At 36.6% G+C, this 26,650-nt stretch overlaps 1 protein-coding gene across 24 annotated transcripts in view; it reads right to left on the bottom strand.

Annotated features, from left to right (window-relative positions):
• The window catches only part of ASPH (aspartate beta-hydroxylase), a 222,165-nt gene that overhangs the window by 170,057 nt on the left and 25,458 nt on the right, over window positions 1-26,650 (bottom strand). For 8 of the 24 annotated variants that reach the window (XM_050801980.1, XM_050801985.1, XM_050801981.1 and 5 more), the window contains exons 2-4: window positions 11,902-12,051; window positions 10,287-10,331; window positions 8,514-8,582 (exon numbers count right to left, since the gene is read on the bottom strand). In XM_050801980.1, the coding sequence (XP_050657937.1) occupies window positions 8,514-8,582; window positions 10,287-10,331; window positions 11,902-12,051 (264 nt within the window). Of the gene's footprint in view, window positions 1-2,809; window positions 3,872-8,513; window positions 8,583-10,286; window positions 10,332-11,901; window positions 12,052-17,770; window positions 19,086-26,650 lie in introns of those variants that run through there. The other 16 variants (XM_050801984.1, XM_050801986.1, XM_050801995.1 and 13 more) reach the window with 12 other exon arrangements.

Raw genomic sequence — 26,650 nt, 5'->3', positions numbered from 1 at the left:
GAAGACTTTTGTTAGCATAGGTCAGTTTGTTACAGAAACTCAAAATGTCATTTCTATTGCAAAAAATATGTCCAATAATTTTACCAGTTAAACCGTTTTTTTTAAAAAAAAACAAAAACAAAAACACAACTCAGTATTTTATTATGCAATGAGTAGTAACTCCTCACCCACCGGGATCCACACCAGCGTATGACATTATTCATATGATATTAATGAATATCACATGCGGGGCTTAGCATTGAAGGGGAATTCAAATAAAACCTAAGATCTGGTTCCTAGATTCAAGGAGTCCACAAACTACTTGATATCTAACTCCTAAGTATTACAGGGTCATCTCAACCAATAACAAAGGCAGTGAATTCTGCATACTGGTTCCATCATTTAACTTATGAAAATAAAGTCTGGGTCACTGAGTTTCTTTAAGTATTCCAAATATGCATTGTAATCAAAGATTCCATGCCAAATCACAGAAAATTTCTTATATGTTTTATAGACTTAAGGAGCTAGCCCAACAAATTATTTAGAAAGAGTCTTGAAGCATCAATTCCCAACAAGTAAACTGCCAGGTGATCAAATTAAGAATAACTGGCTACGCTAGATCTGATTTTTTGATAATGCTCCTAAGTCACAAACATCAGGGTAGACAAACAATCTGCTCTATCTTACTGTAAATAAAAACAATTCAAACAGAAAATAGTCCTTCCATACAGTTCTATAAGACAGGGAGGTAATTTCTAAAAAGAAAGAACCAAGGACAAGATGAAAAAGCAGGAGAGCCCACTATTCTATATGTCCTCAGCACTGAGGTGTGTGCAGGATCCCCAGGGCAGCAGGCTGACAGCCAGACCTCAGGACTGGGTAAAATTGACACCCAGAAGACACTTCCCCAACTGACTTATACCCACCACTCATGCCCCAAAGCAAGGCAGGCTGAAGGAAGCTAAAGGGCTGAAAAGAATCCCAAGAGTACTGCTGTCTTGTTTTTGTGCCAAATTCTGGAGAACCCAGCACCTTTGCAATCGGACAAACATCAGTGCATCCGGAGAAGCCAGAACAGTGACTCCGAGGAGACAACACTATATCTCAACACGGAGCCTGTTCCACAGAGTTTCTTTGGTTGCTCAAAACTGAAAAGGTAAAGTAAATACAATATAACTTAAAATTCCCTAACCATATAAATATTCAAATTAACGGGATACGATTTTGCCTTAATTTAGTTCTTAAGTTTAAAAGACATGAGCAAGGAAGACTTATATTATGAAACAGAAAGTTAGAAAATACACCCTTAGAAAATAAAGAATTATAGCAATATACAATAAATCAAACTAAGGTGAAGTAATTTTGATCTGCTTCAAATACTTTATAGCACAGTTTTGCAAATACTTTTATTTTATCTTACACACACATACAAGCCTTAGGCACATGTTGACGGAAGTCACAGAAGTCAGGGGTTCGTCAGCTACCTGGGTGTCATTTTCATCAGAGGCTTTCAGAGGAACTAATGAGAGGTGGTACAAAATAAGTAGCAAATTTTTATCCCACATTCTTGTTTTTCACTTACAAAAATAAAGCATAATTAATTTCTGTACATAAAATATGAATTAGTATGACAAAGTGATGAAAAATTAATAATTTCAAACATTTTTAACACAAAATTTAATTATTTACTTCTTATCAATTAATCAAATATCTTCTAGTGTTAGTAGTAATGACATGTTAACAAATAAGATTGCTTTAAAAAGTATATCCTGGAAATTTGGCTAGGTGAATTTCATTGAGTGGGGCTGAAGATTCCTTTAGAATTTAAACCTAATAAACTTTGATATTTCGTATTACCCAAGTATAAAAGCAGAAGACACAATAAACAAAAAGACTGAATACATTTTCAGAAGGAACATTACTGAATGATACTCATTTGCTGGAGAACATGCTACTAAGTGACAGCTTAATTGAAGTCCTTGAATATTTGAAAACAGAAGCTTTAACAGACTATCAGAAGCATTAACAGAATAAAACATATTTGCCCACTAGCGAGAGCAAGACAAACTAGAGCTTTAATAGCCATTTAAACTTTAAGAGATTATTTGTCCAGTGTGTATATCCACATCTAAAAGTCGCTATAGAATGTTTGCTTTTTAATAATATTAGCAAATTGGACAGTCTTCCCTGACACAGGTAAATGGTGGGCAGAGGGGATGGATGTCCTGTGCTGACTTGAGGCTGCTACTTTCAGTCTATTATTATGACAGCCTACAAGAGTAATTTCTAACAATTTAAATTTGTCATAGTACCCTCAGAATAAATGGATGAATGATACACTTACTGAAAGTAATTTGATTAGATATAGAAGACAAGAAATATTTGAAAAGTAGAAATTATAGTTAAATAAAATGTGAAGAAGTGCAAACATTTTCAAATTTTTAGCTCTCTGACAAACATTAAGCAAAATCTTAGAGAAGCTGGAAGAGATTTAAAACCATGGAACATCACTCCTTCAAAAAATAACATCCCTTTGCTTATCTTCCTTATCCCTAGAAGAGCTTTGCTTGAGGGGAAACTGATGAAATCTCATTTTAAGAAATGCATTTTGTATATAGCTGATACAATTGCTTTTGTTATTACTGAAGCAAACTCATTTTTCAAGAAATCGATTCAAATACGTTTTTAAGGTTTTCTAAAGGGAAAAGTTTACTGTCCTAAATGGAATTACCACTTCAATAAGTTTATAATTCTAAAAATCACATCATATCTAAGCCAAAATCAATATCCAATTAATAAGTCAATGAAAGAAAAAATGGAAAAAGACTTATTTAGGATGAATAATTTTAATATGTACAACATTAAGATACATATTCACATATTCCCTCATGTGTAATATGCCTACTTTAAAAAAAAATACAAATTACTTTCTCGGATGTATATTTGGAAATAAAATTGAAAATAAATTTTGCTTTCATAGACAGAAATATGTCATGCTACTATCTGAAAACAGTAAGTTAACTTACTCTAAGGCAAAAACATGGGGTTATTTTTAAATTATTTTAAAAGCACCATTAACACAGAATTTTACATAGAAATTTATAGGAATCTATCTGACACAAACCTAAACAAATTACAATAAAAAATATCAGCTTAGTAAAGAACCATCATTTTACACATCAGTCATGTTAAAGAACAGAGAAGTATTTAACTTAAAAATCATGCCAGAAATATTTTTATAATGAAATCCATTAGAATCATCTTAATTAATAGTGTGTTAGAAAGACAAGCATCAAGGGTTAACCACAACACAATCTGCTGTAAGTGTCCAAATTTAGTTCAGTGAATACATGAGTTGAAACAAAACGATACAGAAACCAATTATACCACCAAGAACATCATTTTCTCTGTACTTTGTAGTTGACTACAAGAATGAGGAGTACCATTTTCTTCAATAGAAGTTGGGGGAGCTGAGCGAGCAAGGGACTAGCTAGTAGCTGTACTGGGCAAGATCACATGGTTGACTTGCACAGTAAGATCACAACCGCCCCACTGCACATTAAGCCCTGCATAAGCAAAGGAAAGAAAAGAAAAAGGAGGCTGCTTCGGGTGTTCATTTGCCAATGACTTCAGTCCCTGAATCAAAGCTACTGGTTATGTAAATCCAGTATGACACAAGTCTTTCCCTGAACCCCTTCATTCTGTGACGTACCATCAACACCATCTGCGGTTTCGCTTTCTTCTTCTTCTTCTTCTAGCATTTCAAAGGGAGTCATTATATCATAGAGAAATGAGAGGAAACCATAAAACCAATCTGAACTTTCCTCTGCTAAAATATTAAGGACTTCCTCAAGAGAATCAATATTTTCATTACTGCCATCTTTGGTCAGGCCTACATAAGAATAAAGGAAGAGAGAGAGAAAATAAGGAGAGCAGTTAGGTGGAAAAAAGAAGTGGAGGAAGGGCGATCTCAAAAGCGATGTGCATCATGGTCAGAGAGGTTTACAGAAACGGTATTTGGAAAATAAAGAAGTCCATTACAATGCACACCTTACAATCAACTCTCAATCACATGTCAAAAGAAAGCCACAATTTGACCAATCCTTACCACTCCTACCAGCCCCTACCTAGGTTTGCCTTTCTCTCATTAGAGTGTTGAGGTGAAAGACAAAATTTTATCAGTCAAAAATCAATAGACAGTAATGGAAAATCAGTTGACTGTAAAAGGAAGAGTGAATAAAAGCAGTATCAGAGAAAAAAAGATATATACTCTGACAACCCCCAGATTTGCTCATTTACCAACCAGATTTTATCGAGAGTTGATTATACACACATTCATTCATTCATTCATTCAAACTAGAAAGGCTTATTTCCTCAAACTTCTCCCCTCCCCACACCAGCACCCCACTTAAGACCTGGAGTTAAGTTAGGAAATTCTGGAGTTAATATAATTAGCAGTATTACCATTTATAGCATCCACAGATGGGCATAAGTACACTGAAATTATGTAACTCAGATAATTTTAACACTTAAATTTTAACACTATTAAATGTGGTAGCTCTATAAAACTCTGGCAGTTGACTCACAGTCCTGTAATTCTGGCCAATGACAACAGTCAGCTATTAATAATAATTCACTTTGCCTACCGATATGAAATTTGATCAAGGCCTTAGCTGGTCACTTGCAATAGGAACATTCCAAACTCCTCTCCCTATAGGCCTGTGAAATTAGCTTCTATTGCTAAGACCCCTTTCAACTGTCATTTTTAAGTATTGGACCCAAAACAGGCCCTTAGGATAGAAATAAATCAAAGTATATATTGTTTTTACCATTTGGTTTTTTTCCTGTGAAGAACTGGCTCTGGGTAGCAAAGGTTTCTTAGCTCCAGTAGGTATCAGAATCTGACAGTACTACCAAGCTGTATACCAAGCCCATAATTCTGAGGAGGAATAATAGGGTAGGGTATTCTGGCTGTAAGAAATGTGAACATCCATGACCACTGAGCTTTTCTGATTGTAACCACCTAATTCGGTCATTTAAGTCTTTGGCAACACACAATTTCTCCATGTAGTATAACTACCAGCAATCAAGATTGGCAGATAAAGGATAAGACGACAACTAATTTAAAAGTTTTAAAGATTACAGTGAATTTTCTCTGCTTTACTCAAAAGAACTATATTATGTCATTCTTCATGTTTTTGGTAAGAAAAAACGCAAATCGCAGTTGGTATTTAAATTACTTTTTGACAAGCCTAGAACGTTTTCACTCAATTTAGCAGTAGACAAATGCTGTGAACAAAGATCTATATTCCCAACTAAGTCTCTGTGGAAATAACACTGTTTCTTCTTTCTGCCTTAAAACATTATAGCTGCATATTTAGTATAAACATCTTTATTTTTCTCCATTTGCCAATATATTGTAAGTACTTCCGAGTATTACATGTAAAATATAAAACTTTTCCATCCTTTAGTATGACAGGTGACCATATGCAACAAATATGCAAAAGCATTTGAACAAAACTGTTTACCCAGCAAAGCAACCTTCCTCTGGTTCTCAAGACAAAAGTACTAGTCCAAAGAGAAAAATATATATTCTGGGTATGTGACTCCTTCTGAACCTCTAAGAACAAGGCTCAACCAAATGGAATGCCTTTGGCTTGGCAAGGTCTGGTCTTCTCCTCCCATCAACTCACTCATGCATCTATCAGTCTACAAATGTTTTTCCAGGATGTAGCAAGTGCTGACTGGCTTTTCTTTTGCTTTCCAGCCATACCTGATACGATGCCAGCTAGGTGCTAGCCATAGGACAAAAGGACAACCACATGATCCTTAGATAGTGTCACTCTAAGGATTTAGTCCTCACGTCATTTAGTCCTCGGGTCATTTTCCTGTTGATTTTATTTGGAAAATAAGTTTTTAAAGAATACATTTTCAAACAAGGTAGTTTTCAATAATCTGAACTACAACCAAAGATACCTACATTTTAGTTAATTTAGTTAATAAGAAGCTATGTAAATGAAGAAAAGTGGGCTTAGTACACTTTCAAATAATCAAATGGGCCTTGGCCAGAAATAATCAAATAATAAAATTAATGATGGTTAGTGGTCTTGATTTACTCACATATGTTTAATTCTCTCTATTTCACAAGAAAAGCCACACCCTAAAATTGAGTGAAATGTACCATGTGAATGTATACATTTCCCCAAATTTATAAGATTTAGATATATGCGGACTTAAGAATCTAGAAAAAAAAATTATGAAATAAATGCACAGTCTATGAAAGATTAACATATCTCAATTATTACTATACCTGCGATACCAACAGCTCCTCTAATCTCTGATTTCCTACCTTCCTCCCTCCCCTTGGATCTCCTGGGCCTTAATCTAAAACCTAAACCCTTAAAGCTTAAATTTTACTGTTAAGCTGCCTCTCCAGTGAGAATGTACCTTGGAAGTCTGGCTTCATTTTGGGTATATGCTCACTGTAGTGCTCTCCCCATAACCTCTACCTGACCACACAGAACCCATTAAAGCCTCTGTACTCCCAACAATTTCACCAGGCTGTCTTTGCAGTAACCTTCCAGTAACAGAGGCACCACTAAACTATAATGATCTTACAAACCAGAAAAGAACTTTAGTCATAAAACTCAATTCAAGTTAAGGTTGCATTTCCTGCAGAGAACTCAAACGCTATAGAAATAAGATTAAAGGTGATAAGTAAGCCTAACATTTCACCTTTGGTTTGTTTCATCTGTACTGAAGCTACAAGCCAACTGCAAACTAGTACGGGAAGAGTAAAAAAGTATTTATGTAGCTTTATCTGATCTGTCTTTATGCATTTATTAGTAAAGTTACCAAAATAAACCTTGATATTCACCAAATTTAGTTCCACCTCCAAGTTTATAATTCTTATAAATGGCACAATTTACGAGTTCCTTACACTATCCCTGCAAACAGCAATATTCAAAGTTACAATTAATTAGCTTCTTAATGGTAGGTTAAAAACCTTAAAGGGGATGACCTTTTGAAATCTCAAATACACTAAAAATCAAGTTAAGGTAATAGTTTGCTATAGAAATCAGTGTGTTTTATCAAAGAAATACCACATTTTAATTTCTAATGGCTGACATTTCCTGACAGACCAGATGGCTGGTTTTAAGCAAAAGCAAACAAATAAAAATCAATAAAATACAGTAGATGAGAGTAATATTATTTCTAAAAATAAGAGAACTTGACCCACATTTTATTTTATCTTTAAAATAAAGAGCTTTGCTATTCAGAATTTGTCATTTAAAGCAATATAATGAAGTGATAAACCATTTATAGGCAAGCAAATTAACATCATTCTGATAAGTTCTATATAATTTTGTTTCTTTTACATGCCCAGGATTATAGTCATCTGAGGATTCAATATATTTACAGAAACTCAAATTTAGATACACAATGACAGGACTACATTGAAAATTTCATTAAAGTTAAGACAAGAAAATAAATTTCATGGTAAGTTTGCAGCAAACATTAATTCCCAATAGGCAGAAAAAAAAAAAAAAAACTAACAGGTCAAAATTAGGAAGGTTTACTATCTTTAATCACAACTAAAACTCTATTTTCATAGAACTTTCTCTATTTCATAAGGAGGTGGATTTAATCTACTAAAAGCAGTTTCATTGGTTACAGATGTGGCATCCTACTGTGTTTTCATTTCTAAAAAACATACACAAAACAGTATAACTAAGAAGAATTTCTTTGGGTCATTATTTTATAAGCTTAGTGTATAATATCATGCCATATCCATTATTTTTCTAAAGACTCTAATATAAAAAGTATTAACATATATTATGCTACATACAAAAGCAAAGGAAGTCTCAACAGGCCAGATTATACAAAATTTGCATGTTAAAATTAACACCATTCTTTCCAGCAAAATGAGGGAACACCACATTGTTATTTATTATAAGAAACATCTCTGATAAAGACAGGTAATTCTGATAGTGAAAGAGAAGGGTCCAAGACTTCCAAAATAAAGACACTGGGTCAAAAGACCAGGAGTTCATATTTTAGCGCTACCGTTAAAATAAGCATGGGACATTTTAAGATGTTTATTATCACTTTTATTTCAAAATTAATTTACGTAAGCCTGTAGAAATTTACATTTTGAAATGGAAGTGAATGTCTAATGTTAATGAAGAATATCTATAATTACCATATCTAAAAATAGACCAGGATACTAGCTATTCAAATTCTAAGTTTAGAATAAGAAGTACTTTAAATCTAAAAACACACATGAAATTATTATACTTATCAAAATATATATGTTTAAGAGATATACACTTATTCACTGATATAAGTAAATTAAAATGAAAGAGTCTGCAGAAAAATAAGCCATTTAAACTTTTAACAGTAATGAAATATATGATTTAAGGGGAAAAAATCTTCTGTAAGATATATACTATTGAGATAGATATTATTAAAGCAAAAATATTTGTTTCCAGCATTTTATCACCATTAACAAAAAACATAAAATGTGTACTTGCCTAATAAAACTTTGGCATCATCCACATCAAAATCTCCATCACCATCAGCATCATAGATTCCTAGTTTTCCTACAACAGTGGAGAAATGATGGATATGGAACAAAAAAGAAAAGAAATTTAATACGGTATTACAACTTAGTGAAGTCCTGCAACTCAGTCATAAATGTTACCAATTAATGCAATTCTTTGCTCTTTTAATCCTGCAAAGCAGTGTCAAATGAATATCTTACCTAAAAATAGTGAGCAATTCAGTTAAGAGAGTCAGGAAATGTTCAGCTACCAAATTCTATGAAATAAAACTGACATAGCATTTCCTTTAAAGACTGAACAACATATTCTGATCTAATTACTCCAGAATAATTTTTTTTTTTTTTTTGAGACGGAGTCTCACTCTGTCACCCAGGCTGGCGTGCAGTGGCCGGATCGCAGCTCACCACAAGCTCTGCCTCCCGGGTTCACGCCATTCTCCTGCCTCCGCCTCCCCAGTAGCTGGGATTACAGGCGCCCGCCACCTCGCCCGGCTAGTTTTTTTGTATTTTTTAGTAGAGACGGGGTTCCACCGTGTTAGCCAGGATGGTCTCGATCTGACCTCGTGATCCACCCGTCTCGGCCTCCCAAAGTGCTGGGATTACAGGCTTGAGCCACCGCGCCCGGCCCCCAGAATAATTTTTATTAAACTGCTAAAAATATTTTTGGTAAAGTTTTTAGCATATATGAAATAATACTGATGCATTCCTAAGTTACTTGAAATTTAATATTTCTAAAGCATGAAATTTCATCACACTATCAATATCTGAAGCAAAAGAAACAACCAAGCCTCAAATAAAGACTACATGTAAATAGATTAACATAGAATCTAAGTACTAAAAATTTAAAAATCATTAATTTTATATTTTACAATCATGATTTATAACAGAAATACCATGAATTAACCTTTAAAAATAAAAGACCATTCTGGAAATAAAGTATGTAAAATGGGAGGCTTCAGAAATTATAAAGGAAAATTTAGGATTATTCTACTTAATTAGCACAGGCCATTTATACTAAGAAAAAAAGGGCTTAAAACAGATATGCTGAGGAGACAATACTACCAAAACCTTTCCTCCTCATGAACAGAAAATGTTTTTAGGCTTTAGTGCTTTATCATAAGGAACACTGTTATTTTGTTTAGCATTTCAAAAAGTCAAATACATTCAACTCCCTAAAAAAGCATCCTAAAATCCACATGATTCTATTACTGGACAATGACAGTGGAGAAACACAATAATGTTAATGTACAGCAATTTTTTAAACAGCATTTTCAAATACGGCATTAGTACTAAAAAAAACAACAGTTGGCAGCATTGTTATCATTTCTTTAACACAAAGTACATTAAAAAATTACAGAAGGGCAGGCAGAAATTTTGGTTCAGAGTAGCTCTGATCAATCTGTATCTCCCCAGAGCCCTTGCTCTACTTAGCAAAATGGTTAACTTGCTATACAGAAGTCTGACTTAGCAAACACATACACATTTAAAATGATAATGATGAAGGAAGAGATAAGGATGTTATTTCAACTGCTAAGAAAACAAAAAGTACTAATCAAGGCTATGCAGAGTACAGAACTCAAGAAACAGTAAAAGACAGAAAATACTATCCTTTCTGACAAACCCATAATGGGAAATTGGTGCTATCGCTTATATTCTGATGTAGGTAATAACTAAATTAGTACAAAAAGGATGAGCCGTTAGAGACTAACACACATACACTTGAAATGCAACTCCAGTAGCCTACCTTGAAGCACCTCTGATAAGTTATAACGGAAGTCCTTTGCTTTGGCTGCATGCATGTAAAAACATGAAAATTGTTATTTGTGCTTAAAAGTACAAATATTTAAAGTGTCCTCTTTTAAGATACGTTCCCTAATAACATACCACTGTAAGTCAGTCAAAGCATAGATCTACTCAGAAATTTGTCTCCAAACTAAAATTCTCCCTCAGTTGGTCTGTCAATCTATCCAGAGACTCTTTCTTTAAAGTAATGAAAATGTAAAACTTCAATGAAAGACAGATTACAGATAAGCATATTTTGTTATTCCTACAGCCAAAAATTTGTTTGCTCTTTCTCCCCAAAAAGATGTCTATAATCTGACAAGTAAAGCAGAAGCACAGGAGGTCCAATGCAAGGGGAGATCACCCATGCAACATTGTATAGAGAGACAAGTGTGCATTTTTTCCAGTGACAGGTCCACATCTTTCACTGGATTACTAAAGAGGAGGGCCATTATTCACAATAGCCAAAGAGTGGAAACGACCCAAATGTCCATCACTGATAAACAGATAAGCAAAATGTGGTGTGTCCATATGATGGAATATTATGCAGCCATAAAATGAAGTACTGAACCTTAAAAACATTATGCTAAGTGCAAAAAGGCAGATACAAAAGACCATATAATGTATGGTTCTATTATATGAAATGTCCAGAATAAACAAAACCACAGACACAGAAAGTAGATTAGTGTTTCCCAGGAGAGGGAAAGAGGAAGAGTTTGGGTATTTAGGGGAAGGAGGTAACAGAAATAATCTGGAATTAGATAATGCTAATGGGTACATAAAATGATGAATATAGTAAAAAAAAGAAAAAAAAACTGAATTGTATACATTCAAATATATAAAATACTGAATTTTATTTCAGTTAAAAAAAAGATTTTTGGGGAAGTTAAGGAGAATGTGACTCTCAAAATAATAAAGAATCATTAATATAAAAAATCGTGAAAAACTGCAGTGATTACAGGAGAGAAAAGGAAAAAGGTGGAGAAAGGACACTATCAGAATGACCACAGCAACTTCCTCAGAACAGCACACAGATCACACCTACACACACACAATCATATCTGCAAATGCCTATCTCAGCACACCCATCCAGTACCTATATGTGTGCACACATACTCACCCCATCCCAACAGAGACACAGAAGGATGTACTTCGAAAACCCTCTCTAAGGAAGGGTTTTGCATATTGTGTGGTTATGATCCATTAGCAAGTCCTTAAATAAATGTAGTGACTCATGATCAAGTATTTTTAAAATTTATAATGTAACAAAATTGAATAGAAATCAAAAAGTACTGCAAATAGTGAGAATGAGTACTGTTTGATAAAACTTCTCCCTGTGTGACAGACATACAATATAAAGCCTTTTTTCAAAAACCTACAGGTCATGTTTAAAGAAGTTCAAAAGACAGTACTCCAAGGTAACCCTCTTCATATCCCCTTTCGGCTGCACTCTACTGAGAACCACTGAAAGGCTATAGAAATTACCAGTACCAAAAAGATGATAACAAATATTCAAGACTCCTAAGAGATGTCACTTACTCCCTCACAAATTCACATAAGGATATCAAAATTCTTACCTAGAACTTCCTCATAGTCAACAAGATCAAACCAAACGACAGCTACAGATGTCCAGACGCCCAGCAATGCAATCACCATAAACCACGTGAAGAATGAAGTTCCCGAGGGTCCTCCTTTCCTCCCATTCTTGTGTCCTCCGTGCTTTGTCTCTGTTTAGAAATAAATGTAAGATGTCATAAGAAGAAAACACTTTACTGAACACCTCTTCTCACAATTATTTCTCCAATAATTTGGGATTATGCACAATGATAGACCATTTCAAAAATAGTTTTCAGTTAAATTCTCAAAACATGTCACATAAAGTATTTTTGAAAACAGAAAAGATTGTTTAGATGCAACACTAACTTTGAAGTAGTGAAAGAAATAAACTCCTGAATGTTTTTAAAGATTTAGAATAACATGTATACTCCATCCAAGTTACTCATCAAAATGACCTGAATATTACCTCTTTCCAAAGGCAGAGCACATCAACAACTTAATGAAATCACATAGAAATGTAGCCAAATCCTTTTCTCTGTCCCATTTCATTTCTGCAGAATCTTAAAAACTCTGTTAACTACCACAGACGAAAATATCTCCCCCTAAACCATTCCATATTCTTAGCCAGAGAGAGAAGGACAGAAAAGTGAAACAGTATAATCCGTTCCTACTCCTTTACAAGATCTGTTGAGGCCTAAGGAAACAGGAAAAGGCTCATTCACAACTGGTCTCACTGCAGGAAACAGTTTTGTAAACTGCTGTCCACCTAAAGTGTCATTTATCGCATTTGATATGCTTAATATACCTTACATTCTTTTGTAAATATTCTTCTTACAGCCAAAAATAAACAAAAATCATTTTATATTAACAGAAAATAGTCAACACTGTCCTTAAAAAGATAATATTCAAATTTCCCATAAAAAGGAATACAATACATATTATATCAATATTAATAAAAACGATAAATAATATCTCAAAATGCCTTCTGAGAAGACGAAAAGTTTATCAAACAGATGATGGAAGACCAGGGTGGTGTCTCCTATTTGTGCAGCAGGTGGAATCGCTTTCATGTGCATTGCTGCTGGTGATCCTCACTGTGTCCTGCCACTATTTCTACAGAGGGCATTTCTGGATGTTTATACAGGACAATGTTTCATCCTGTGCACCTGTTCCTCACATTGCAAGATTTCTGGCATCCCTGGTTTCCCCTGGACCCAAAGGCAAGGAGCTCCCAAGGCTTAGGACAAACAAAACACCCCCAGACATTTCCACATGTTCCCTTCAGGGGCAGTTCCTGGGTGAGAACCAACGGGGATAAGGACAGGAATAATTATCTGTTTTATAAGTGAAACATGAAATGATTCTCCCAAAGTCACCAGTACAAGTTGGGTAGAACTAGGAACATACCTACACAGCTCTGAGTTCCTTAATCTCTAATCAGTGGGCCAAATTACACGATTTCAAAAAACCCCACTAGCTCTAATCTAGAACTTGAAACTAGAAACAATGGAATTCTTCTTGTTAAAAGGATACACACATTTTTAAAAAATACATCACTAGATCAGTTTTTCAAATGCGGCCATAAAAACTAAATCCATCTGAGCATATATATGTATATTCAAACATATACATATATTTATCTACATGCCTACATCAAAGTATATAGAGTTCCGATGACTAAATAAGACTAAATTTTTTTTTTTTAGACTTAGTCTCCCTCTGTCACCCAGGCTGAAGTGCACTAGCATGATCTCGGCTCACTGCAACCTCTGCTTTCCAGGTTCAAGGGATTCTCCTGCCTCAGCCTCCTGAGTAACTGGCATTACAGGCACCTGCCACCATGCTAATTTTTGTTATTTTTAGTAGAGACAGGGTTTTACCATATTGGTCAGGCTGGTCTTGAACTCCTGCCCTTAAGTGATCTGCCCACCTCGGCCTCTCAAAGTGCTAGGCCATTCTTAAAAAGTCAAGTATTTCCTTTTTGTGACATTCTTTAAATATTAATGGATCCATCAGAACCAGAGTTGTAAATAATATGGTAAATGCATAAAAGTATGCTTACCAAATGACAAATGGCCATCAACTTTGTTTCTAACGTGATCTAACAAAAGCTGGCTATATAAAAACATAATTTATTTATTAAAAAAAAATAATTGCTGGGCATAGATCCTATTGTTGCAGATTAAATCGACTTCAAATAGGTATCATTACCTGAAACACAGGCATGGGAGGGGAAGATTGGGTGAAAATGTCTGCAACGTTGGTAGAGGGAAATGGCGATTTTCAAAATTTTTATGTGTTGTTAGCATATAAAAAAATACTAATTAAACCACTAATAAAATTTAAAGGAAAAAAAGATTTATGAAAGTAAGCTTCTGTGAGGTCAGGAAGTGCCACAGATTCAGTAACAGTTTTGTATGTCTAATTCACTACATTTTTATAAACAGAAAGACTTATTTTCTTTTTTTTTCTTTTTTTTTTTTTTTGAGATGGAGTCTCGCTGTGTGGCCCGGGCTTGGAGTGCAGTGGCCGGATCTCAGCTCACTGCAAGCTTCGCCTCCCGGGTTCACGCCATTCTCCTGCCTCAGCCTCCCGAGTAGCTGGGATTATAGGCACCGCCACCTCGCCCGGCTAGTTTTTTTGTATTTTTAGTAGAGACGGGGTTTCACCGTGTTCGCCACAATGGTCTCGATCTCCTGACCTCGTGATCCGCCTGTCTCGGCCTCCCAAAGTGCTGGGATTACAGGCTTGAGCCACCGCGCCCGGCCCCGAAAGACTTATTTTCTAACACTGTATCCAAAAAAGAACCCTTATTTCTATATATACAGACATATGCATACAAACCCATTTGTGTACAACACTAAGTTTAACAAAAATACTAACTTCCAAAATATCCACATACTCCAAATATGGAACTATAGTAGCTAATGACTAAGAATTTTCTGCCTTTGCTACTTATTGCCTCTAAGAATTAAATTTAATTTTTTTTTGTAAAAGGAATGCTAAATCTTCAGTAAAACTGGGTTCTTGTCTTATGTCCTCTTGAACATTCTGTAGCTGATACCAGTCTCTTGTATTTTTCCTCATTAACTGGAAAACAGCAAGGTTAAACAAATATAATTCAATTTTTCACTCATTCAACATTTTTATTCAGTACATGTATACCAGATAATTTTACCCAATAATTAAGTTTTTGAAATGAGTATGTAGTCAAACGGATACCCAAGATGATACTGTTTAAAATAAGCCTATACTGCAGTAAGCTATGATGGTGCCACTATACTTCAGCCTGGGCAACAAAGCAAGACCCTTTCTTAAAAAAAAATTAAAAAGTCTATAATGAAATAGCTAATAAAACAAAGTAATAGTTTGAATTTAAAGTTTAATTGTTTCTCCATTTCTATCTCTCTTAAAGGGAAATGGAGGAGGAAAATTTCTGATATTCTGAAAAGGAAATTATCATTTATCCAAGTTAACTCAGTGACACTCATTTAAGTTACTGACTGCAACACCAAATACAAGGAAAAAGTAGACAAAAGCTTTTTTCTAAAAAAGGAAATGAATGCATGCACCAAAACAGCAAGGGGTTGAGATGGGAAGGAGACAGTCAAACACAGTAAAAAAAATACACCTTTACCTAGAATTTGTTTACATTTTTATTTTAGATGTGATTCTAACAACTTTTCTAGCTCAATGCACAAAATTCTAGAATAGATTTCAGACACAATCTAACCCAAATGAGTCAAAGCAACAGAGTGTTGACAGAGGAAAAGCCTATAGACTGCACAGGTCTCTCAGCAAGAGCAGACCCAGGAACTCAGAAAAGCTGAGTGGTGGGAAGTCATTTATGATTGAAACTTTCAGGCAGAATCCCTGACAGTTCTTCAAATAATCTTCCGTACAAGACAGTAACTGGTTTCACACTGATTCTGCCATTAAAACATAGAAGAAATGTATAATAAATCTTAGGAAGATTTTCACTCAAAATAGTTTTTAGTATAGAGATTTATCACTTTAAAAGCAAAATGTTTCTTAAATAGAATGTATTATCAGCAATATTTTATATATCCCTTTTTAATATCAAACAAATGAGTTGCTACTCTAGTATTATTAACCTTATTACTGTTGATATTTACTTGTTCCATAAAGGAACAAAATATTAAATTATGGAAGGGATTATTTTCTAAGACACCTTTTTTAGGGGCAGTTTTTATCAACAGCAAACAATATACTCTTGATATGTCATTTGGTAAATATGCTGTGCCCAGTCCCAAAGGGCAGATCAGTTTCTGTCCAATGAAACTGATGAACGCATGGTAAGACAAACCCTTAAGAGGGTTTACAACTCCCTAAGCAAATCTGAAACCAGTACCTTCTTCCAAAAGTCTTTGGGAAGAACATCTAGTAGATGTCCCTGTTTTCTAAGATCAGAATAAATCTAAGTCTTCATTTCATTTTCTGGCTTCATGTTCAACCTGTAGTTCTGGGATCAGTCAAAAAGGATTTTTACTGGGGTTTAAGAATACCGCAAAAACTATGTGAATCATTTTTTCACATGTTATTCCATCAAAAGTACATGACCTCCAAATCAGAAAATGTTCCCACATACCACCAAACACAGAAATTACTATGGCAAGCAATAGTCAAAAATGAAGACTCTCCAAAACAAAAGCCAGGGGAGGGGAAATGTGTAGTTTTATTTATTTGGTCAAGGGAAGGGAGACAAGAAGACGAACCCCAGCACTTGAACGGTCATTAGCTACTTCACTGGCCCACTACTAACTGAATTAGAGATCATTTATAAGTTTTAGCTGGCATTATGTTGGGAATTTCGTATTTACACATAAACTCTATACATTTAAAGTTTTTTGAAAAACACAAAAACTGTCAAGCAACTCATCAAACTGATTATTTTTCCATGCTATAAAATGTCACCCTTTGGGAATCGAAAACTGTTAAAAGTGGGTCAGAGGTAACAGCTGATTTTTCCTAACTACATAGATTACCTAATCCACAAGAGGGGAGAAATGTCTTCCAAAAGAACTAAAAGGCAGATACATATCTCATATTCTTCACGGCTACATGAAGCACTTTATCAGACGAGTCAAGTGACCCATTCTAACCAATTATTCAAACAGTATTCACATAGGACATGTTCTTATTCTCTATCCTAATCGAAGAATCCTTTCAGTTGCTAATTAGACAGCTCAGAGTTAGAAGCAGTTTTCACACATGTATTTTTTTCTTTTATAAATCTTCAACATAATGAGTGCATTCAGTCTTTCAATTAATGGAAAGACTATCTTAATTTACAAAGTAAAGCAAAAGCAAATATATACAAAACATTAAATTCAATACATCATTAAAGAATACTTCAAAGTTAGAGTCAATTTAAAAACAAAATAAAACTCTTGTGATTTTTCTTTGCATTTATTGTCTGCTTCACATAAAAGTAGGTCACTTTCCATAAATGGTAAGTCCTTGCTTGAACTAGGTAAGTCTGTTCATTAATATGAGAATGAATTTATATCTCCTGTAATTTTATATAAAATCTAAATATACACAATTCTTTAAATTCATTGTAATTAACTTTAAAGAAGAGAGCTTGTACATTTTTTGAGGTTTGTAAAATGCAGCCTCCAGTAGTACAACATACTAAAGATCATCTAAATTAAGACACCAAAACATACTCTGATTAAAGACAGATTATTCCATGAAATATTCAGCTACTATGAAAAGTCAGTATCTCCGGTAGTTCAAAATAGAAAACGTAGACAGTGCAGTCAAAGCACTTAGCCAAAAATATTTTAACACAGCACCACTGAAAATAAAGTGAAAAGCTGTCAGCTAGATCTAAAGCCACTTTTAGCCTAAATAACAAAAATATACCTTTATCTTCAGCCATTTTGACTTCTTCAATCCATGAATCATAAATGCTAAAGTAAAACAAAAAACAAAAAAACTCAAAAGTACTACTGGCAGGTTTTAGGCACACTGCATGCACTTGCCTACCAGAGCTTGAGACTGGCCAACCCCTGCACTGTAAGGGCCTCTAGAAGTGAAATTGGACCTGACTACAAACTCTGCTCACCAGTTATTTTTAGAGGCTAAATGCTGCTAATCACCACTTAGGCTGAAGTGCACTCCCTAACAACACGACAGCCTTTCTCCCACTTACGGGATTCCTTTCCCAGTTGGTCCTAGCTAACTCCAACCCCTAAAAAATCAAGCATGCTGAAAAAAAAATGAAATGGAACAAACTGTGCTGCCAGTTTTGTTTTCTTGGAAGCAGGCTTTAATGGCTTTAGCTTAAGCACCAATTCATTGAAAACTCAAACAAGTCTTGCTATAAAATATGGCCCCGAGCCCAGAAACAGCTTGATTTGGCCCTTCAGAATCTAATAAAATGGCTACAAGGAAGGACCATAAGATTGTTTGAATGAAACAAAACCATAGATAGCAAGAAATTAATTAATGCTCTAGAATTCTTATTCACAGACACCATCCCAGGAGTAATTCCTCCAACAGCAAAAATAAAGCACCAACACAAAATGTTTCACTAGAAGAGGAGGGAGAGAGGACTGGTGGAGAGGAAAAAAACAGAAGGAAGGCTGGGAGGTGAGGAGAGGGAAAGAAAGAAATCTTCAGGAGTAAGAGTAATGACCAGGGAAAGATCATCTTGAAAGGGAACTAGGAAAAGATTACACAACCACATCCTGATTTTTTTCAACTTCTCCCCAACCTCATCTCCAAATATTCTCTTCTGGGAAATAAAATCAGCCATTTATTCGCTGATCTAACATTAGCAGTTCACAGACTTCATTAGAGTTCTGATTAGTATACTAAATTAATTTAGCACAAATAGTATCTAGAGCAGGCAGCAACCTTTCTAAGTTGTTTATAAGACTAATTTTTTTCACTCAAATTTAAAGCTTCACAAGCAAATTAAACATTTAAACGCTTTGAATACTAACAGTAATTTCCAGTAGCTCAAGGCAAGAATATATTGCCAATATATTCTTCTGGAAAAAAAATGAAATTCTTGCTAAAAGGATATGCACATTTTTAAAAAATACACCACTAGATCAATTTTTCAAAAGGGGCCATAAAAACCAAATCCATCTGAGTGTGTGTATGTATACACTCAAACATATATATTCAAAGCTAAATGTTACTTAACTAGAATATTAAATTATTAGCAATATTTTATCTATCCTTTTATAATATCAAATAAATGAGGTATTACTCTAATATTATTAACCTTATTACTATTGATATTTACTAGTTCCAAAAAGGAACAAAACACTAAATTATAGAAGGGATTATTTCCTAAGATGCTTTTTTAGGGACAGTTTTCATCAAAAGCAAACAATATACTCTTGATATGTCACTGTGTAAATATGGTGTGCCTAGTCCCAAGGGGAAGATCAGTTTCTGTCCAACGAAGACTATTGAATGCATGGTAAGATAAACCCTTAAGAGGCTGGTACCATAGTCTGCAACCTATGGTACCAACATTTGATGGCCCAGGTTTAGGACAGAGTGAAGTAGGTAGGCATTACGGCCAACTAAACAAAATGGTCTCAAGTGCCCTCTGGCCAAGTGTCATTTCCCCCATTATTTTCTTCAGAGATCTGTCCCACTAAACTTAGTGCTTGCTAAATTGTTAAATGATAATGAATCACTTGATGACAGGAGTTAAGGTGACCCACCATTTCATCACCATACAAATTTATTAAGACAAATATTCTGGAAACTTTCTTTCATTATGTTGTTTTGGAGAGAGAATGACAGCAACACGATACACCCATAGGTGAGACCACTAGAAACCAAACCCCTACACTGATACAGCAGGCAGCTTGGTATGCTTTCGTACTTAGACACCTGGATTTGCTTCAAGGCTTTTCTAGTAAATTTGATTTGGGGGAAGTCATCAAAAGGCCTGAATTTCCTTGCTTATAAAATAGGTCTTCACACAAACTAGGCATGCAAATATTTGTTGGAGTCATCAGTGAAACAATTTTTTATCGATTCAACCGTGACTAGTGCACAAATAACCTTACCCCCAGTTTAGAGCTCTTTTCATAATCCCATCTGCCCCTGCAACTGCTGGAGCTGCTAGGGTTTCTTCTCCTCTCTTTACTGGCCTGTGCAAGGTCAGCTCCACTCCAAATTACAGAATGTCTACGGCTAAATGTGAAACTGTAGGAATCACAGCTATTAAAATGTGGTTATACTTTACCCCTAGGCTTCTTCAACACAGCTCCCATTATTCCTCCTTGACAAATCTTTATCAAGCACTTTCACAAGTCCTCTAGTTAATCTTCTTTTGTCTTTTGTAATAATTGAAGTTATTTTGATAAAAATGTCTTTCCTCCTCAGTTCACAATGACAATGACATACCCGATATTTTAGATACAGAGATCAGGAGAAAACCCTCTGAAATATCATTTAATCTATACAACACTTTTTAAAGAACAAGAAATTCTGAATTCTGAACAACTACCTCCTAAAATGACAATTCATTTTTATGATGGAGAATGTTTACAAAAAGTTTAAAAATAAACTTAATTTGCATATAGTAAATCATGTTTTTAAAACTTCAGCAAACACAACTAAAATGACACTAAGTTAACTATTCCTTGTAACAGCTACTGGTACTAACAGCAACTCCAAGTCTAAGCAAAGACCAAACTTCCAACATGTGTTCTGAGACCATTAGAATCAGCCTAATGCCACTTGGAACCAGGGGAGCCAGGACCCATGTCCACTGAATCGAGGGTTCTACCTCCCTCCAAAAACCTTCCAGGTGAAAATCCATCCACCTTCTCCTGAGTCAGCACTGAGTAATTCCTTCCCCTCACCCTGGATCAGGTATCATTACAGCAATGGTTCTCAAACTCTGAGCACATCAGGGTCAAGCAGGGCTTGTTAAGACATGACACCGACCTCACCCCCAGAGTTTCTGATTTTGTAGGTCTGGAGTAGGACCCTGGAATTGGCATTTCTAAGTCCCAGGTGATCTGATGCTGCTGGTCTAGGGACCACACACAAAGAATACTATACTAGTGGTCCCTAATTCTCAGGGTCTCAAGGAAGCGAAGTAGTTCTTCCTTTTATCAATTTCCAGATCATCATTTCCTTACCCACTAGAAGGGAAAAAAAAAAAAAAGAAAAAAGAAAGTGATGACATCAACAACAAAACCCTGCTCCCTGCTCCTCTGTGGTCCATGACATCCAATTATCTGACCCTCCACTGTGCCCATCGCTGTCATCCACCACCTCCAGTGACTTCCCCACTCCCACCCCATGCTCAGGGAAGTCTTCTACACCTCGAGTCTAGCCATAACCATGTGATTTCAATGTTTATCCCTGTGGCCAGCTAGACAGGTTCTTTTTGCTTCATTTCTTCATTCCCAGAGACCCTGTTCCCCTCCATTTTACATCTAACACTCATTCTTCCATTCTTACCACAGACCTCATCATAAATGCAACCTAATTCACATTCCTCTTCACATCCTGTTTCTTGTTGGATGGCACAACCATCCATTCTAACAGATTCTGTAACCCTGCTGAGAAAGCTCTGCTTTTTTGGCTCCATCATAATGACGGTATGGTGTCATGAGATAGTGAAAACATGGTTCTTTAAAACAAAAGCAAATTTTTTTTCGTCTACACATAGTACCCAAAGTTAACAGGAGAGAATTAACATTTTCGACCTAACACTAAACAACCAGTATTACCAAATAACAAAATGCAACTCTGCAGACAAAAGTCAAACTTGCTTAGACAGACCCCCCACGGCCGCCACCACCAGGGAAGGCCATCTCCACATGCAAGGGTTTAGGTTCTTTCATGATGCAATGCACAGAATGGGAGCATTCACTCTTTGATCACAAATTCCTATATCTCCACTCTGTTTCCTCAGCATTTTCTTCTTGGATCCTGTAGTTCTCTTATTTCTGCTTCCAGTGTATCCCCTCTTCACCTCCTGCCTTCATATCCATCCGTGGCCATCTTAGACTCCACAGTTGACCATTTATTTACATCACTCCCGCGACTCAGGAGCCTTTCTTGCTCCTCTATCAGTTCACTGAGTGGACTGCCATGACTGCCTCCCTGGGTGAACACAAGTATCCTCTGACACGGAGGCAAGGGCAGCTGGGCTCACGGAATCAAGATCAGGAACTGAACACAGCAGAGCCAGCCTCAGCTGGGCCTCAGTGCTGCCTGCTACCCTCCCACATTCTCTACAAACTCACCTCGCCATTCTTTATGATGACTATGTCAAATTTCTCTGCCCCCAAAGTATCCTACCTCCTCATACTCAAACTGCCATAGCCTCATACTTCACAGAGAAAACAGAACCCTCAGCAGGAAGCTATCCTGAGTGCCCACTGCCCAGCACACAAACCTGCCCTCACCTGCATCCATTCCGACTTCCTCCTCAGCTACCTCACACTCTGTGCTGACTCTTCACGCCCCTCCTCCCCCAGCCTCACTGCCTTTGCCAGGTCTCCCTCCACTCCGCTGCTAGCCCCCACATCATCTTGCTCTTCCCATCACAGATGAAATTCTCCACAGAGCCGTTGTTTCTCTGTTTTCATTTTCTAACCTCCCACTCACTCCTTACAACCTGTAGGCTTCCATCTGGCTTCTGCACACGGTTCCAGCATAGTGACTCTAATGTCACATCAATGATTTCCATGTCATTAAACTCAATGGAAAACTTTCAGTCCTCATCTGACTTGACCCTCTCAGCAGAACTCTCCCTCCTTCTTCCACACTCTCTTCCCTTGACTCTCATGATTCCAGAATCTTGTGGCACTCCTAACACCTCTTTAAACTTCCTAGTTTTCATCTCCTTTGCTAGCTCACTCTCATCTAGTTGACTTTTAAGTGTGAAAATTCTGTAATACTTGTTCCTATGCCACCTCTCTAGTTCACTTCAGCTATCACCTACATGACTTACCTTTTTCTCTCATTTGAGCTCCACAACCATGGGTCTACTCAACTTCCCATTTGAATGACTTACAAAACCCTCAAATTCAGCATATACACAAGAAACCATGGTCCTTCCCCCTTCTGTTCAGTGTCCTAAATCTCAGAAGCACTTCTGTGAAGCCAGTTGCTTAGACAAAAACCCCAGGATTCATCCTTGACTCTTGTCCCAAACACTCAGCTTGCAAAACTAAGAGTGTATCATCTGGCCATTGCAAATGGGTTACAATGAAGCCAAGGTATGGATTCTCCTCAGCACCTGGGTCACCCTTGTCCATTTTCCACAGCATAGTTCTTAAAAGCATTTGCGTGTGCCATGACATTAAAAAGGGAGAAACTCTGTCTTAAGTCCCAACATTCTTTCAACTGTGATCATCAAAATCTAAGTTATCATCATCTCCTAGGTGACTTCAATAACTTAGCATACACTTTTCTACTCCATACAGCAGCCAAAATATTTTTTAAATATGATTAGAACACTAACTGGTTAAAAATCCCTTAATGTCTTAATACTGCTTTCGAAATAAAATACAACATCTTCCATGTGGCCTACAAGGCTACATGCGATGGGGACCCAGCCCGTGGCTCCAGCCTTAGTGTTGTGTCACCCCCCTAGCTGCCTAGACTCCTGCCCAAAACACCTGACCATGGTCTTTCCTGTCTCGGGCTCTCAGCCCAGACTTTTCCCTCTTCCCATAATTATGTCAAAGCTGCACCAACACATACAACCTCCAAATTCCAGCTATTGCCAGCTCACTCTGCTTACAAACCACCTCCTCAAGGAAGCCTTCCTCACTTCCCTTACTCTCACAGCAGTGTGCACTTCTTTACTGTGTTATTACACAGCTAATTAGACGATTATACAGCAACTGATTTCTTAATCTCTTTCCACCTCTAGAATGTCAGTTTCATGCAACAAGGAACTAAATCTGCCACGTTCATTACTGTATACTTCCCTTGAACCTATCTAGTAGGAGCTCAATAAAATTATCACTTGTGAAATAAGTGGATACATTCCTTCCCAAATCCTTGATATGATATGAGTAATCAAACTTCTGCTAACACTTTAGAAATAAGGGAGCAACTTATTGCTTAGTTGTTTGGGCTGTCAAGTCACTTCAGGTTTCCCCACCTCCATGAATTTAATGATCCTAAAATTAATTCACTAGAGGAAAAGACCTACAAATAGCTAAGAGAGAAATTCAGAAAGCAGCCCAGTGGTTTCTAGACTCTGATTTCAGACTCAAATTGGTCCCTTCACCAAGTTTTCACAATTCTGTCTCAGGTGAATTCCTCCCTATTGATCTTCGATGACTGCCACATGGGCTGTACATGAGTGGGACCAGGTAGGACAGGCTCTGTAGCCTCCTCCACCTGTCCTGACAAACCCCAGATGCTGCTCTCTTGACTGCCCCTATGTAGAAAGGCACCATGGCTGGAAGAATGACAAGGGGCGCATGAGTTTTAGAACTTAGGAAAACAAAATTGAGAAAACTGCTTGCATTTTCACCAGTATTAGTAAACAAAAGTGAAATACCAGCAATATCCATTTATACCAGCCTCCAGGTATTTTTGGAACCTTTACTATCCTTTAGAATACCCAGCTAAGGAGCTACTGCCCTAGCCCACACCTCTGTGCTAATACCGATTTACTGCAGCGGAGAATGTGAATCAAAATGTGGGTCCGCCCGAGCCTGTCATACCAATTTGTGATGGACCCAAACATTATTGATAAGAAAATAAAAACACAATATAAATAGTAGCTAACCTCACAGGCTAGTTCCTCAAGCCAGGCCTAATGAGTCGGTTCTGTAATTTCTCCCTACAGAGCACTCAATAGAGAAGATGGTCTTAGAGATAAAAACAAAACAAAACACTCCCCTGGGCTAGTCAATTGTCCATATGGGTGGGTGATAATTACTAGCATGGTGTTCAAAATGAGACAGTCTCTCACTGGCCTGAGAGAAGCAAAATGTGTAAAGGAAGATGAACTATGTCCACTGAGAAACTCTGAGGTGGTGAAAGAAAAGTTATTACAATGAACAAAAAAGGTTATTTTTTCAAAACTAAGTAACAAAAAAGCTTAGTCCTGCTTTAACTCTTAATTTCAAGGCAATGAGACAAGGACACACTACCAATATGGACAACTACCACTGGTTTACAGCTGTGCCCATGAAGACCCTTTGACTTTAACCTATTTTAACAGCAAAAGATCCATGGCCCTCCTCCCCACCAGTTCCCACTTTCTAGAGCAAAGAATCCAGCATTTAAAATAAAGTGCCCTACAGATGCAAATGGGGAGGGAAGACAGGGATTACAAAAATTCATTAGCACAGCATACACAGAAGAATCCTGTAAATTATAAAACACGTCCTACAGTTGAGTTAGTAGAAAATCATAGGTCAAAAAAATAGTTGATACAATTATGAATTATAATACATCTTGGAGACAGTATGAGGATATTGGAAAAACTCTATATTTTCTCCTTCTGTACTCTCACCCAATAATCAACACAGAATATTCCTGCAGTCCCTGGTCACTAAAACATGTGGGGATTTCTCCTCACCAGTAAGTAAGCAATCAATTCTGCAACAGATCAATTCTGCAGTAGACACCGGCTGGCTGTCCTCTAATTCAATTCTGACACTATCTACTTAGAGATAGTGTCAGATCCCACAGGTTGAGGGCTCAGTCTCACAAGACTGTCTCTGCTTCTGAGGCCAGTCACACGTAGTAGGTTGTCACCTATACTTCAGATCAACTGGCTATAAACTGGGGTTCCCACCACCCGCTCCTCCAATTTGATTAATGTGCTAAAGGGGTTCACAGAACTCACAGAAACACATTTACTAGTTGATTATAAAGGATATTACAAAGGATGCAGACAAACAGCCAGATGCAAGAGATGCATAGGGCAAGGTATGTGGGAAGAAGTGTCCAGTTTCCATATGTTAAAAGAAAAACTTTAGCCAAATTAAAATTATTTTATTTGATTTTAATTTAGACAGAGTCTCACTCTGTCTCCCAGGCTGGAGTGCAGTAGTGCAATCACAGTTCACTGTAGCCTTGAAATCCTAGCCTTGAATGCAATCCTCCCACCTCAACCTCCTGAGTAGCTGGGACCACAGGCATGCACCACCGTGAGCAGCTAATTAAAAAAAAAAAAAAAATGTCTTGTAAAGACAGAGTCTTGCTTTGTTGCCCAGGCTGGTCTTGAACTCCTGGCTTCAAGCAGTCCTCCCACCTCCACTTCCCAAAGTGCTAGGATTACAGGTGTGAGCCATCACCCCTGGCTGACAAATTAAATTTACAGAGTTTAACTGAGCAAAGAACAATTGTTGAGTTGGGCAGGGCCCAGAAGCAGTTCAGAGACTCCAGGGCTGCCACATGGTCAGGTAATACTTATGGACAGAAAACGGAAGGCACAGAAACAGCTGGATTGGCTACATCTCAGCGTTTGCCTTATTTGAATATAGTTTGAACAGCTGTCCACCTGTGATTGACTAAAATTCTGTGACTGATACAAGAGTAGGTTATAGTCTGTTATTCATTTAGTTGGGTTACAATTTACTATATATGGAAAAGCCTTTAGGCTGAACTTGAAATAGGCAAGGAGGCAGCTTTAGGCTAAACTTAACACATGTCATGCCCTCTTTGGGCACACTGCCTCCTCTATTAATCTTTGTCAGCTATCTGGAAGCTCCAGGAACCATCTTTTTAGTTTTTTATGGATACTTCATTACATAGGAATGATTGATTACATCAATG

This window comes from Macaca thibetana, chromosome 8 (genome assembly GCF_024542745.1).
Source record: "Macaca thibetana thibetana isolate TM-01 chromosome 8, ASM2454274v1, whole genome shotgun sequence".
Lineage (NCBI taxonomy): Eukaryota > Metazoa > Chordata > Mammalia > Primates > Cercopithecidae > Macaca > Macaca thibetana.
The sequence above is the reverse complement of the archived record's forward strand: the minus strand, read 5'-3'. Positions and strand labels throughout refer to the sequence as shown.